The sequence below is a fragment of the Oncorhynchus mykiss genome, chromosome 27 (assembly GCF_057628025.1).
Source record: "Oncorhynchus mykiss isolate SJ-2025 chromosome 27, ASM5762802v1, whole genome shotgun sequence".
In the NCBI taxonomy this organism is placed as follows: Eukaryota; Metazoa; Chordata; class Actinopteri; order Salmoniformes; family Salmonidae; genus Oncorhynchus; species Oncorhynchus mykiss.
The window spans coordinates 37,078,758-37,092,555 of record NC_143048.1 but is presented as its reverse complement, the minus strand read 5'-3'; the positions used below and the strand labels follow the sequence as shown (position 1 = coordinate 37,092,555).

Here is a 13,798-nt window from a genome sequence, read left to right as displayed (position 1 = left end):
ATTAAGATTAGGGAGGTAAGGCAATAAATAGGCCACAGTGGTGAAATATTTACAATTTAGCATTAACACTGGAGTGATAGATGTGCAGAAGATGAATGTGCAAGTAGAGATACTGAGCTGCTCTGACAGCTGATGCTTAAAGTTAGTGAGGGAGATATGAGTCTCCAGCTTCAGTGATTTTTGCAATTCGTTCCAGTCATTGGCAGCAGAGAACTGGAAGGAAAGGCGGCCAAATGAGTAGTTGGCTTTGGGGGTGACCAGTGAAATATACCTGCTGGAGCTACGGGTGGGTGTTGCTATGGTGACCAGTAAGCTGAGATAAGGCGGGTCTTTACCTAGCAAAGACTTATAGATGACCTGGAGCATGTGGGTTTGGCGACGAATATGAAGCGAGGGCAAGCCGACGAGAGCATACAGGTCACAGTGGTGGGTAGAATATGGGGCTTTGGTGACAAAACAGATGGCACTGTGATAGACTGCATCCAATTTGCTGAGTAGAGTTGGAGGATATTTTGTAAATGACATCGCCGAAGTCAAGGATCGGTAGGATAATCAGTTTTACAAGGGTATGTTTGGCAGCATGAGTGAAGGATGCGAAATACGGAGCTTATTCTAGATTTCACTTTTGATTGGAGATGCTTAATGTGAGTCTGGAAGGAGAGTTTACAGTCTAACCAGGCACCTAGGTATTTGTAGTTGTCCACATATTCTAGGTCAGAACCGCCCAGAGTAGTGATGCTAGTCTGGCGGGAGGGTGCGGGCAGCAATCGGTTGAAGAACATGCACTTAGTTTTACTAGCATTTAAATGCAGTTGGAGGCCATGGAAGGCGAGTTGTATGGCATTGAAGCTCGTCTGGAGGTCTGTTAGCACAGTGTCCAAAGAAGGGCCAGATGTATACAGAATGGTGTCGTCTGCGTAGAGGTGGATCGGAGAATCACCAGCAGCAAGAGTGACATCATAGATATATACAGAGAAAAGAGTTGGCCTGAGAATTTAATCCTGTGGCCCCATAGAGACTGCACAGTACTGTATTTTATTTTTAGGTGGTTATGATAACGTTTAGGACCTTGAGCGTGGCTGAGGTGCACCCACGACCAGCTCGGAAACCAGATTGCATAGCGGAGAAGGTACGGTGGGATTCGAAATGGTCGGTGACCTGTTTGCTAACATGGTATTCGAAGACCTTGGAAAAAAAACAACCTAGTGCGTTGGGGACAGAGAGTAAAAGGAGCAGATTTATGGGCGTGGTACAATCGATTCAGGGCATAATGTACAGACAAGGTTATGGTAGAATGTTAGTAGAGTGGAGGTAAACCTATGCGTTGGGTGACGAGAGGTTTCGTCTCTGGAGGCATCAGTTAACCTAGGTGAGGTCTCCGCATGTGTGTGGGGTGGGACGAAAGAGCTATTTAAGGCATTATCCAGCAAATCTGAATTGTGAGTTTATTTTAAATCCAGTTTAGAGTTTGACTTGATGTAGTGTAATATATTACAATGGTTATAATGGGATTATAAATGGGCCAACATTTACACACAATAATTACAAGTAGAACACCTTTTAAAACCAAAACGCTTTTATTTTTCTTCTGATACAAAAGTAGTTTATTTTTATAAACTTTTTTTGTGGTTTTTGATGTATTTTTACAGAGATAAATTAGCATTTCTTATAATACATTTAAAAAACATCAAAACACCTGTTTCTCTTTACAAAAAAGTACTTGATGGAGTTGTGGGGTTGGCAGTACCCAAAGGTCTTAGGTACTATCAGGTTATTAAAATCACACTTCAAAAGGACACTTCCCAAAACACACCTATTCCTCATAGTGTAGTCACTATATGGGGAATGATAGGGCTGCATTTGAGACCTATTACCAGAGGACCTGTACTGGCAACACAGTAGAGATGTCGAGAGACTACAGAGTCCCTCTGTCTCTGTTGTGTGTGTTGCATTTGACTGTCTCTCTGCTGTGTGTGTGTGTGTGTGTGTGTGTGTGTGTGTGTTGTATTTGACTGTCTCTCTGCTGTGTGTGTTGTAATGGTTGCAGCTTAATGCAATAATAACTCAGCTGATGCAGCAGATTTGATGGGAGTGGATTGCATAAGGGGCAACTCTATAGGCTGTATGAGTGTCTCTCTCTCTCTCTCTCTCTCTGTGTTTCACTGTTGGTGTATTATAGCATTTGCATAATGTGTTTTGGGGGTTGATTGTCTAACATCATTCATAATAACTCTTAATTCACTTCCAAAACCGGTAAAAAGAAATACAGAAAGAACCTTACACCAGTTCATTACTGACCGCCATTCCTAAGGGTTCCATGAGTGACTGAAGAAGGTCAAGGGTTATAGTTCAGAGTTCATAGTTGAGTGTCTGTTTCCTCATTAAGACTGCGTGTAGGTCGGTGGAGGTCAGCTGTGCTGCTTGCTGAGCACTGAGGTAAAGGACATAGGCCTACGTTTCCCAGGTGCCTTAGCTGCAGCACCATAGAGTCAATTCCCTACAAATCCCAGATGCCGTTGCAGTGGCATAGCTTCATAGCCTCCAGAGTGTGGCTGGCTGGGCAGTCCAGCCTCCCGTTCCACATAAGGCATGTTAACCAAGCTACATCCACATCAGCTAGTCATAGTGCATTTCAGTGTGGCTGTAGTTTAGATCTATACATCATCTGGACCATGACTCCAGTGTAAATTCAACCTTTAAAACAACTCTCTGAAGTCAGAAGGTTCTATAGATCAGCCCAGAGCCTGCTGTAGGCTACAGGGTCAGTCTCTTCTCTGGGTTAGTCTGCTAGTAGGGAGAGAACCACAGACAACGTGGGCAAAGGAGACCACTGTCTGCTTAGTGGGGCTATTTATCTGTCTGTCCTTCTCTCTTTCGCTCTCCTACATCAGGTAGTAGCACTAGCAGTGGGTTTGGGGGCAGGTTTGCTTTAAAAAGCCACCCGGTTCCTATCTTCCCCTCTCTCCCTTTCTCTCCCCTCACACCACCGTCTCATTGCCCTTGCCAGGTTTTATCCAGCTGTCCCCCGGTGCCCGCTTGCCCCTCCCTGCCCGACCGTCTCTCCACAGCCGGGCAGAGCAGCGTTGCCAGGTGTGAAGGGTCTTGGCCGACCAGATCCACATGCCCGACGTGATGCCCACCAGCAGAGACATAAAGATCCTCAGCATCTCTGCTGCCACGTATGAGTCCCTGGCACTGGCCCTGAAGTCCCCCCAGTGGGACAGCTGGTAGAGGTAGCAGCCTATCACGGTGGACGCAGGTACCATGTACAGCACAGAGAACACCCCGATCTTCACCATCAGACGCTCCAGCTTGTCCGTCTTGGCCCCGTCCTTCTGCAGGTTGGAGCGGATCTTAAACAGGGCCACCAAGCCGGCGCAGATGAACAGAGTCCCGATGAGGAGGTATGCAGCGAGCGGGGCGACCACGAAACCCGTCACGGCCTCCTGCTGTAGGTTACCTACGTAGCACAGCCCCGTGAGGTCATCAGCATCTACTAGTCGCATGATGAGGATGACGATGGTCTTGATGGCGGGGATTGCCCAGGCTGCTATGTGGAAGTAGGAGCTGTGCATCTCAATGGCCTCGTGACCCCACTTTAACCCTGCAGCCAGGAACCAGGTCAGAGTCAGAATCACCCACCTGGGAGGAGGCAGAGAGACGGGTTAGAGAGCTGGGAGTCCACTGTTCTAACGGTTTCATCCAAATCTATTCCTTACAGTGTAATACTTTTGTCCAGAGTTTGTGTGTGTGTTTGTGTGTGTGCCCACCACAACGAGGAGGCCATGCCAAAGAAGTAGAGCAGGAGGAAGACAATGGCACAGCTAGTACTTTTTAACCCCTCCTGTACCAGAACAGGCACTGCTGCCTCCTCCAGGTCACAGGACACACGCTCCCGACCCAGAGTCAGGCGCACCTACAGGGAAAGACAGAGACACAGGGGTTAGACATGGACCAGGTCATCCAGGAGACCAGGGGTCATCAGGTCATCCAGGAGACATTAGGGGTCATCCAGGAGACATCAGGGGTCATCCAGGAGACATCAGGTCATCCAGGAGACCAGGGGTCATCCAGGAGACATCAGGGGTCATCCAGGAGACATCAGGGGTCATCCAGGAGACCAGGGGTCATCCAGGAGACCAGGGGTCATCAGGTTATCCAGGAGACCAGGGGTCATCCAGGAGACCAGGGGTTATCAGGTCATCCAAGAGACCAGGGGTTATCAGGTCATCCAAGAGACCAGGGGTCATCAGGTCATCCAGGAGACCAGGGGTCATCAGGTCATCCAGGAGACCAGGGGTCATCAGGTCATCCAAGAGACCAGGGGTCATCCAGGAGACCAGGGGTCATCAGGTCATCCAGGAGACCAGGGGTTATCAGGTCATCCAAGAGACCAGGGGTTATCAGGTCATCCAAGAGACCAGGGGTCATCCAGGAGACCAGGGGTCATCAGGTCATCCAGGAGACCAGGGGTTATCAGGTCATCCAGGAGACCAGGGGTCATCAGGTCATCCAGGAGACCAGGGGTTATCAGGTCATCCAGGAGACCAGGGGTTATCAGGTCATCCAGGAGACCAGGGGTTATCAGGTCATCCAGGAGACCAGGGGTTATCAGGTCATCCAGGAGACCAGGGGTCATCAGGTCATCCAGGAGACCAGGGGTTATCAGGTCATCCAGGAGACCAGGGGTTAACCGGTTCATCCAAGAGACCAGGGGTCATCCAGGAGACCAGGGGTTATCAGGTCATCCAGGAGACCAGGGGTCATCAGGTCATCCAGGAGACCAGGGGTCATCAGGTCATCCAGGAGACCATGGCTGGGTCTACGTACTCTAGCATGTCTTCCTGTCATGTTCTACTTTCCTCATTACCACAGGTAGCTGAAAGGACTGGGCAGGTTTACAACAAACTGCTTCCACCTGTCATATTAGTGATCATGAAGAAGAGGAGGCTAATTTAAACTATTGAGAAACAGCCCAGTGTTTTAAGCATTAGTTTAATCATTTAAGTCAGGGGAAGGAAGGCAACCCTGTTTTTTGTTCCAACTATGCACCCTGTAGGTACAGTGTGCCTCCGGTCTTGTATATATTAGGGATTGATTGTTGTATATATGTATATTAGGGGTATGTGAGACAAGGGAGATGCACCTGCCCAAAGTTGTTTATTAGGAAATTGAACTGTACTAATTAGCTAATTTTATGAAACAAACCATTTTGTCCGTCATTGTTTGTTGCCACTACCATTGTGCCTAACCTTACTGCAGCCCCCACCCTTCCCCCTCCAAAAGGACCACAATGGAAATAAGCTTTCAAGCTTTATTGTGTTACCCTTGATTGTATGTGGAGGCGTCACTGGCTGGAACACCCTTATGTATATGTTCTAAAAGTTTCTAAGTAAAATCAATCAGTTCAGTGGTTGCCTAAATTAGAACACACCTGGTCTTCCAGGTCAGTTAAATCAAAACATGAAGCGCCTGCAACACTCCAGTACCAGGCGACCTACCCCTGCTCTAAGTCCTATGTCCTCACCAGGTAGGCCACGCTGTAGAGGTTGGAGCACATGGAGAGGAAGATGATGGGTCTCTCGGGGTAGGAGAAACGTGTTGAGTCCAGGAGGAAGGTGAGGACGGTCAGGGTGGTAGAGAGAAAACACAACACCGCCCACACTGCCATCCACACGTCTGTAAACACCTTGGCCTCGCGCCGGTACAGCCCCGCGTCATACCCACACTGCAGTGCACAGCTGTGGCTCCGCCTCACCCAGGCATACTGGTCTGGCCCGGCCCCCAGGGCCTGGCACTCCTCCTCCTGGGGGGGCAGGGGTCGGACCGGGTGGTAGGGGGCCTCCTCATCCCCCGGACCCTCCATACACATGTGGTTGTGGTCGTTCTGAGGGGGGAACAGGCTGCAGTTGAGCAGCTCTGGCCAGACGAAGCCGAACTCTATTAGGACTGGCAGACACTTCCTCTTGACAGACAGACACATGCTGCCACACGGCCCGATGGGGATGGGAACCTTGTCTGTACACATGGGCACGTACACCGCACACAGGAAGAACTGGAGAGAGAGCGACAGAGGGGTGTTATCTTTGCATATCAATTCATTTCTAAAATAGTTTCTATGATGATTCTGTGTGCATTGCTCTGTCTGCTTTCCCTGTGTTGCATCATGGTCCTTAGTCTGCTTCCTATTCTAATTTCAGACAACTGGAAATGAAAGGAACTGTTGTTTAAGCTTAGTCAGGAAAACCAGCCACTGGGCAGAAAACATTGTGCTGAAACCTTTAGGGATTTCAAAATGATTATTAAAGCTACTACAACAAATAAACAGGTGATTGAATGGTCGGACAGATAATTCCCTGGAGAGATGAATGTCTCAGGGCCACAGGGGCCACCTACCCTGTGGCATTGGAAGCGCTGGGCAGCATTGTGGGTGAGAGACCATACCAGAGACGCTTCTCTCTGTTGGAGCTGTGCTACTGTTCTCTGATCACTAGCTGGACTGGAGAAGGCCTGTTTTCCTCCCTCCGCAGCAGGTAACCTGAGTGCTGCCACTGTTCACGGCCAAGTGTGTGTGTGGATACCTGAGAGATTCTTCCTATTAGAAAAGCAAATGTGCAAGATCTAGTTTCCATTTCCTCGGATGAATGTCTGAGAGTGTGTAAGAAAGAACGAGCCTAATCTGAGGGATGTTTCTGTGCTCAGATGTGAAATGTTGCCATTTCCTATCCGTCACTCCAGATAGCTCACATACCACGCTCACACACTGAACCACAAGAGACAGGCAATCACAACACAAACTCATAATAACCTATAGCATCCAGACAACTACAATGCCGCAATATTCCCACAACAGCTCTTAAATCAATTAGAATTTGACGAATGGACTGAATGTTTGTTAATATATCTCAATGGTCAGGATAAGGGATGTCCTTCCAGTGGGTTGCTGTGTCTACAGACTATGGAGTGGTAAACCACAGTAAATATCAACAGCACTGGATGTATTCATCCTGACATTTCCATCTAACCACACAAATAACTACACTTAGAAAAAGGCTTCCAAACGGGTTCTGCGGCTGTCCCCGTAGGAGAACCCTTTTTTGGTTCCAGGTAGAACTATTTTGGGTTCCATGTAGAACCTTTTGTGGAAAGGGTTCTACCTGGAACCTAAAGAGGTTCTTCAAAGGGTTCTCCTATGGGGACAGCCGAATAACCCTTTTTGGTTCTAGATTGAACCTTTTTTTCCAAGAGTGTGTACTCATTGGTCATTTCAGTCAGGACAATAAAAACCTTATGAAAAAGACAAAATGGGACGGATTTAATTTCCAGCTTCATGGTGGTTCAGGCAGACAAGCGGCCTAACAGAGAGTAGTACTGAGGGCAGTATTGTTGGAGCTGGCCTGGCCCTGTATTATCTCATTGCCCCGTGCTGCTGAACCAAGACTGGCTGCCTCCCTGCGACTCTGTCATGTGCTCTCTTTCCACTATACACTGCCTGCTCAATCACACATCCCAGCCTGAGAACCATCCCAGCCTGTGTGTGTGTGTGTGCGTGTGTACCTTCAGTTGGCTGGAGCAGCCATACTGTATGAGTGGTGTGAAGGTGGTGAGCTGGAGCTCGGCGTCTGACTGCAGGACGTTGCCCACCAGGTTGGGCATCTTGGTGACGTTGTAGCCCAGGTCCTGGCACATGGCGATGCGTATCGGGTCGCACGTCATCTCCTCTGTCTCGTCGCCGAATGCACACACCAGACCAATGGATCCTGGACCACACAGCAGCGCGAGGGAGAGCGCTACCGCCGCAAGAGTGCACACAGCCCGACTCATTGTTACGAGGGGGGAAAGGTCCAAAGTAATCCCGCTAAGAATCCAAATTGATCAACTAATTGGGTTCCGGGCGTTGCCTGGTAGGCTAGTCCATCGGGTGCTGGGGAAAGATTAGTCCACTTCGGAGTGCGCGGTCAGCGGCTGTTTATATCCGCTCCTGTCCTGGAAGCACAGTTGGTAGCACACTCCGACCCGTCAAGCAAAGTTGGAAACAACGTATCCAACGGCAATAATAAAAGGAACTGTTAGATCCAGATTTTCCATGCAATTAAAACTCCTGCCTCGCTTTGCAGTGTCTGTTTCGATAGTTCCTTATGTGGTTTCTCACGGACGAGACATCGGAGACATCCCGGAGCCCTGTCCGTTCCAGTTTCCCGGTATAGTAACTCTGTTAGGTCTGCGCTCTATACGCTGTGGTGACAGGTTGCTGGTCGGTCTCTGCGTGTTCTGCCCTCGCGCTTCCGTCCCACTCCGTAAAGAACAAATTCCCCGTCTGTCTCGCGAGGGAAAACCAACCAGCGGCCAGGAGAGGTCTCAGAAGCCAATCAGAAGGCGGAACAGTACTCAAAAGGGCGGGGTTTTATGATGAGGATTTTGCCTGTGGCCCTCTTCTCATGTTAAGAATCAGAGAGCGGACTCAACAGTTCTTCTGACGAAATCCAGAACAGAACTAGTATTTATTTTGGCCTTGGGTCATATTTTTATTGGCCATATTTTTAGAAATAAAAGGCAGTCTCGCTCCTGAAACGGGATAGTTGTATTGGTATTTTTAAATCACTAATGGTCTTAAAAACAGGCTGCATCTCCACCACAGGCTCACATCTTCAGCTCTTCAACTTTAGTGTTCATGACATTCTAATGGATGTAGTCTACAACAGTGGTTCCCAACATTTTTCGGGTTACTGTACCACCAACGGAATTATGCTCTTCCTGGAGTACCCCTGATTTACCCCCTTATGTATATTTGACCAGTAAGCCTATAGTCTAATGAGTCTTCTCAAGTACCCCCTGCGGATAGGCCAAGTACCCCTGGTTGGGAACCACTGGTCTGCAGTAATGCCGCTGCGTTGGATACCTCTAGCCCATTGGACATCCACAGACTAAAGGCTGCATTTGGACTGGAATGTCTAGTCACTATCACCGTGTGTGTTTATGTTGGTGTGATGACCCCTGGGTGGGGAAGCCCCTGATTCTGGTTGAGATATCTCGCATATAGGCATTCTATGCCTGACCAACCTAAACACAGGGGTGGTGGGGGTAGGTTATTGTCTCCTACTTGTAGTTTATTAATATTTACAAGAGATAAAGAAAATAGAATAGAAGAACAGCATGATCAGCAGAGTGAGAGTAGGGGCACTTGGTTTTCCCTAAAGTGATCCTGTTCAGGGGTATTTAGCGTGACAACAGATTGGCTGCAATAAAAACGACCTCCACCCGCTCCCATACTGATGGATCCTCCCAGTAATTAGCTCGAAGGTGGAACAATGGCACACGCACGTTGTAGCTGATGCTTATCAGAGTGGGGGAGAGTGCTGTGTGTTTCTGCAGCGGTGGAAAATACTTACATAAAAATAAACTACTACCTAAGTCGTTTTTTTGGGGTGTCTGTACTTTAATTCACTTTTACATTTTTCACTTTTACTTTCACTACATTCCTAAAGAAAATAATGTACTTTTTACTCCATGGTCAACCTTATTGCCTCTGATCTGGTGGACTCACTAAACACAAATGCTTAATTTGTAAATGATGTGTTGTGGTGGTCCCTGGCTATCTGTAAATAAAAAAGCTACAAAATGGTGCCGTCTGGTTTGCTTAATGAATGGAATTTGAAACGATTTATACTTTTACTTTTGCTTTAAAAACACAAGTATATTTTAGCAATTACATTTGACTTTTGATACGTAAGTATTTTAAAACAAATACTTTTAGACTTGTACTCAAGTAGTATTTTACTGGGTGACTTTCCCTTTTACTTCAGTAATTTTCTATTAAGGATTCTTTACTGTTACTCAAGTATGACAATTGGGTACTTTTTCCACCGCTGTGTGTGTGTGTGTGTGTTAGTGATGGGCATTCCAGCTCTTTTCATTGAGCCGGCTCGTTCATCTCAGCTCACCAAAAAGAGCCGGCTCGTTCATCTCAGTTTACCAAAAAGAGCCGGCTCGTTCATCTCAGCTCACCAAAAAGAGCCGGCTCTTTTGGCTCCCAAACGGCTCTTTAAAAAAATATGTTTTATATTTTTTCAAGACAAACAGTTTGCGATAGTTTGACTATAATTGGTGTTAAAATAATTCTAATCAAATTATTAAATGAAATCATACTCTACCTTAACCACAATGCATTTAAACATGCATTGGTTTGTTATGAAAAATAATGCTATTAAAACATTTGCGCTTAAAGTATACCTTTTTAATGTATATAAACAAACAGCATATAAATCTAACCATTCAAAACAAATACAATCTGAACAGCAAAAAATAATATTGCACCATATCAAAGAAAAATAAATAACAATTTCCCAAACTGCAGCATCCCACTTAAAACATTAAACTGGTCCCTATTTTCTCTCTCTTCTTTATTGCCATGTTAAAACCAGCAGCACACAGCAATGCTGACCAGATTTTTGTTTTATGAGAGATTTGCATTCAGAAATGCAAGCTGCATCACTTTCGAGGGGCTGGTGCAGTTTCTTCTCTCAGTAATTATTTGTCCCGTTTTCGAGAAGACCCTCTCAGAGGAAACGGATGTGGCCACCATGCAGAGTCTCCCTGTCATGACTTTAGTAAGACGTGGGTAGACAGAGGCCTTGTTCTTCCACCAGCTCAGAGGATCTGCAGATCTTTCAGAATTAATGTGTGTGTGCTTGAGCATTTAGGCCTAGACTATTTTATTTATTTTTAAATACTTTGAGTTAGTTAATTCTATTCATTTAAATATTTTAATTGTAAAAATATTTTTATAAATATATTTGGCTTTTCTGATATGCGAGCCGGGTCCCAACGTTCACCTACAAGAGCCGACTCGTTCGTGAACGACCCATCACTAGTGCGTGTGTGTGTGTGTGTGTGTGTGTGTGTGTGTGTGTGTGTGTGTGCGTGTGAGGGGAGGGTCTGAATGGTGGCTGGTAGGAGAAGCTGGGGTTGTTGAGGAAAATAATGCGCCATCTGATGCATTTATTGTTCCCGATTAATAACATAACGTAAACTGTTAAAACACAAGACCCATGTAAACAGTAAGAGGGTACACACTCTATTACTACGGAACTTCTGAATTTACCAGGACACAAACATATGCCACAATAAGGGGTTCTTCTTCTAACCTTTCAGTCAGTGAAAGGCAGTATACCCTGCAGACAGATGTGTGTATCAGTCACCTGACAGCGTCTCATGGCTCATTGCCCAATCACTCTGTCCTTGAAGTAGGCTATCAATAGGGATGCAAACTACTTGGAATGACAAGTGTGTGTTGGAATGGCTGCTTAGGAAGACTGGGGGTCCACAGATGATGGTTCCCCTCTGGTGCAGTTAGCTAGCTCACATTACATTGCTACAGCGTAATAAGGGTCTCTGAGGGGCTGTCAATAGTCTTCTCTCTCTACCCTCACCCTCTCCCATCCATCCCCCTTTCTACCCTCACCCTCTTCCTCTCTCTATCATGTTCTCTTTCCCATATGCCCCTCCCTCTCCCTATCATGTTCTTTTTCCCACACTGCACTCACCCTCTCTCCACCAAAATACAGTGTTTCATTGCATAATTCTTAATACTCTCACAGCATGTGTGTGCTCTCTGATAGCTGGTAGAAGTATGGTGGAGACCTACAGTACAGCTTGTATGTGCTCTCTGATAGCTGGTAGAAGTATGGTGGAGACCTACAGTACAGCTTGTGTGTGCTCTCTGATAGCTAGTAGAAGTATGGTGGAGACCTACAGTACAGCTTGTGCGTGCTCTCTGATAGCTGGTAGAAGTATGGTGGAGACCTACAGTACAGCTTGTGCGTGCTCTCTGATAGCTGGTAGAAGTATGGTGGAGACCTACAGTACAGCTTGTGTGTGATCTCTGATAGAAGTATGGTGGAGACCTACATTACAGCTTGTGTGTGCTCTCTGAAGGAAGTATGGTGGAGACCTACAGTACAGCTTGTGTGTGCTCTCTGAAAGAAATATGGTGGAGACCTACAGTACAGCTTGTGTGTGCTCTCTGATAGAAGTATGGTGGAGACCTACAGTACAGCTTGTGCTTGCTCTCTGATAGCTGGTAGAAGTATGGTGGAGACCTACAAAACAGCTTGTGCGTGCTCTCTGATAGCTAGTAGAAGTATGGTGGAGACCTACAGTACAGCTTGTGTGTGCTCTCTGATAGCTAGTAGAAGTATGGTGGAGACCTACAGTACAGCTTGTGTGTGCTCTCTGATAGCTGGTAGAAGTATGGTGGAAACCTACAGTACAGCTTGTGCGTGCTCTCTGATAGCTAGTAGAAGTATGGTGGAGACCTACAGACCAGCTTGTGCGTGCTCTCTGATAGCTAGTAGAAGTATGGTGGAGACCTACAGTACAGCTTGTGGGTGCTCTCTGATAGCTGGTAGAAGTATGGTAAAAGCAGTCTATCCTCCCCCCTGTGGCCTGGAGAGGAGGAAGAAAGGTTTTATTTTCCAAATCATTGTAGTGAATGAAGCCTGTTCTCTCTTCCTCTCTCCAATGCAAAACATTCCTGTATGAGACACTGACACTATAGAATATATGACAGATTATGTTTCAGATTATTCAGATTATTATTGACCCATGAACCTAGGCATATCACACATCGTGTTACGCATTGTTTAAACATTTTTCTATAGCGTCAAAGCCCAGTTTCGTCTGAGTAAAGTGGCCACTGGCTCCCATTTCTTTTTTGTTTTATATATATATTTTATTGAACCTTTATTTAAATAGGCAAGTCAGTTTAGGACAAATTATTTTTTGGGCTATAAAACTTTTCAAACACGCCCTCCTCTACCTTCCTATATAAGCCCTTGACGACAATATAACTTCCTGTTCCGATGATGTGAGGACCACGGTCCTATGTCAGAATGGTAAAGATAATAAATACAGAACGAAGCCAACATCAGCGTGAGCTTTGGTTGCGAATGGTATGAACTTTGAACTCTTATTCACTACAGAAGTGATACCTCCTAGCCGTTGAGTTAGCAACAGCCGCTGCAAACAAGGGTTAGGAAGGAACAGACAGAGTATCCCGTCTACCACACAACGACATTACGACAATGTGTCCAATTGACCACCAGAGACATTCTTCAAGGGACAAAGAACTCGGTTGGGCAACACGGCCATCAATCTACCACCAACTTACCGAAGCGCAGCTCAGACTAAATATTTATTGCATTTTCCTTTTCCAAATGGGTGGTAATTTAGAATGCATAAGATTCTGTATTTATGATAGCACAGCTTCGCCTTTGTTCCTCAGTCTTCCCGCTCTTTCACTCAAACCCAGCCCTTTTCTTTTGTGTAACCAGCTGTCATATCTGATCCGCCCACTAGGGACGTTTTCCTTTATGACGTAATTTGTAATCAAGTTATGATTAATTATGTGTATGTGTAATTCTGTGTGATTAGTTAGGTATTTAGTAAATAAATAATTAAACACAATTTTGTATTGCTGATTCAACTTGTTAGCCAGGGTTCATGCAAATAACTAAGAATTTACAACTTTCAGATGAGACTGAATTAAGGTGACGGTTAATGTTGACTGCTATTGATGTAAAATATTACTAGGTCTTTAAGAGATTATTCGGAAGATAACAGCTCTATAAATATTATTTTGTTGTGCCAGACTCTCTAGTTAATTACATTTACATGATTAGCTCAATCAGGTGATATTAATTACTGATAAATTATTTTATCACTTAATCCGGCATAGCCAAAGACACGACATGAGGTTGAGGAGGCCAATGGGGTAGGGTCGGATTTCCTTAACAGAATT

The 13,798-nt window shown here is 45.9% G+C and overlaps 1 protein-coding gene across 3 annotated transcripts; it reads right to left on the bottom strand.

Moving 5' to 3' along the window:
- Positions 1-1,558: 1,558 nt before the first annotated feature.
- On the bottom strand, positions 1,559-9,614 carry LOC110507977 (frizzled-4). Of its 3 annotated transcripts, none has more exons than XR_016492516.1 (4): positions 7,558-9,614; positions 5,502-6,055; positions 3,771-3,916; positions 1,559-3,642 (listed from the first exon to the last, which is right to left on the bottom strand). XR_016492516.1 is itself a non-coding variant. In XM_036965202.2 (4 exons), the coding sequence occupies exons 1-4, from the start codon at positions 7,822-7,824 to the stop codon at positions 2,979-2,981; spliced, it is 1,605 nt and encodes a 534-aa protein (XP_036821097.2). In that variant the 5' UTR covers positions 7,825-9,614; the 3' UTR covers positions 1,559-2,978. The 3 variants fall into 3 exon arrangements, 2 of the variants coding, with proteins under 2 accessions (XP_036821097.2, XP_036821098.2); XM_036965202.2 differs by having other exon boundaries at positions 5,528-6,055; XM_036965203.2 differs by having other exon boundaries at positions 5,528-6,595; positions 7,558-8,277.
- Between the last annotated feature and the right edge of the window lie 4,184 nt (positions 9,615-13,798).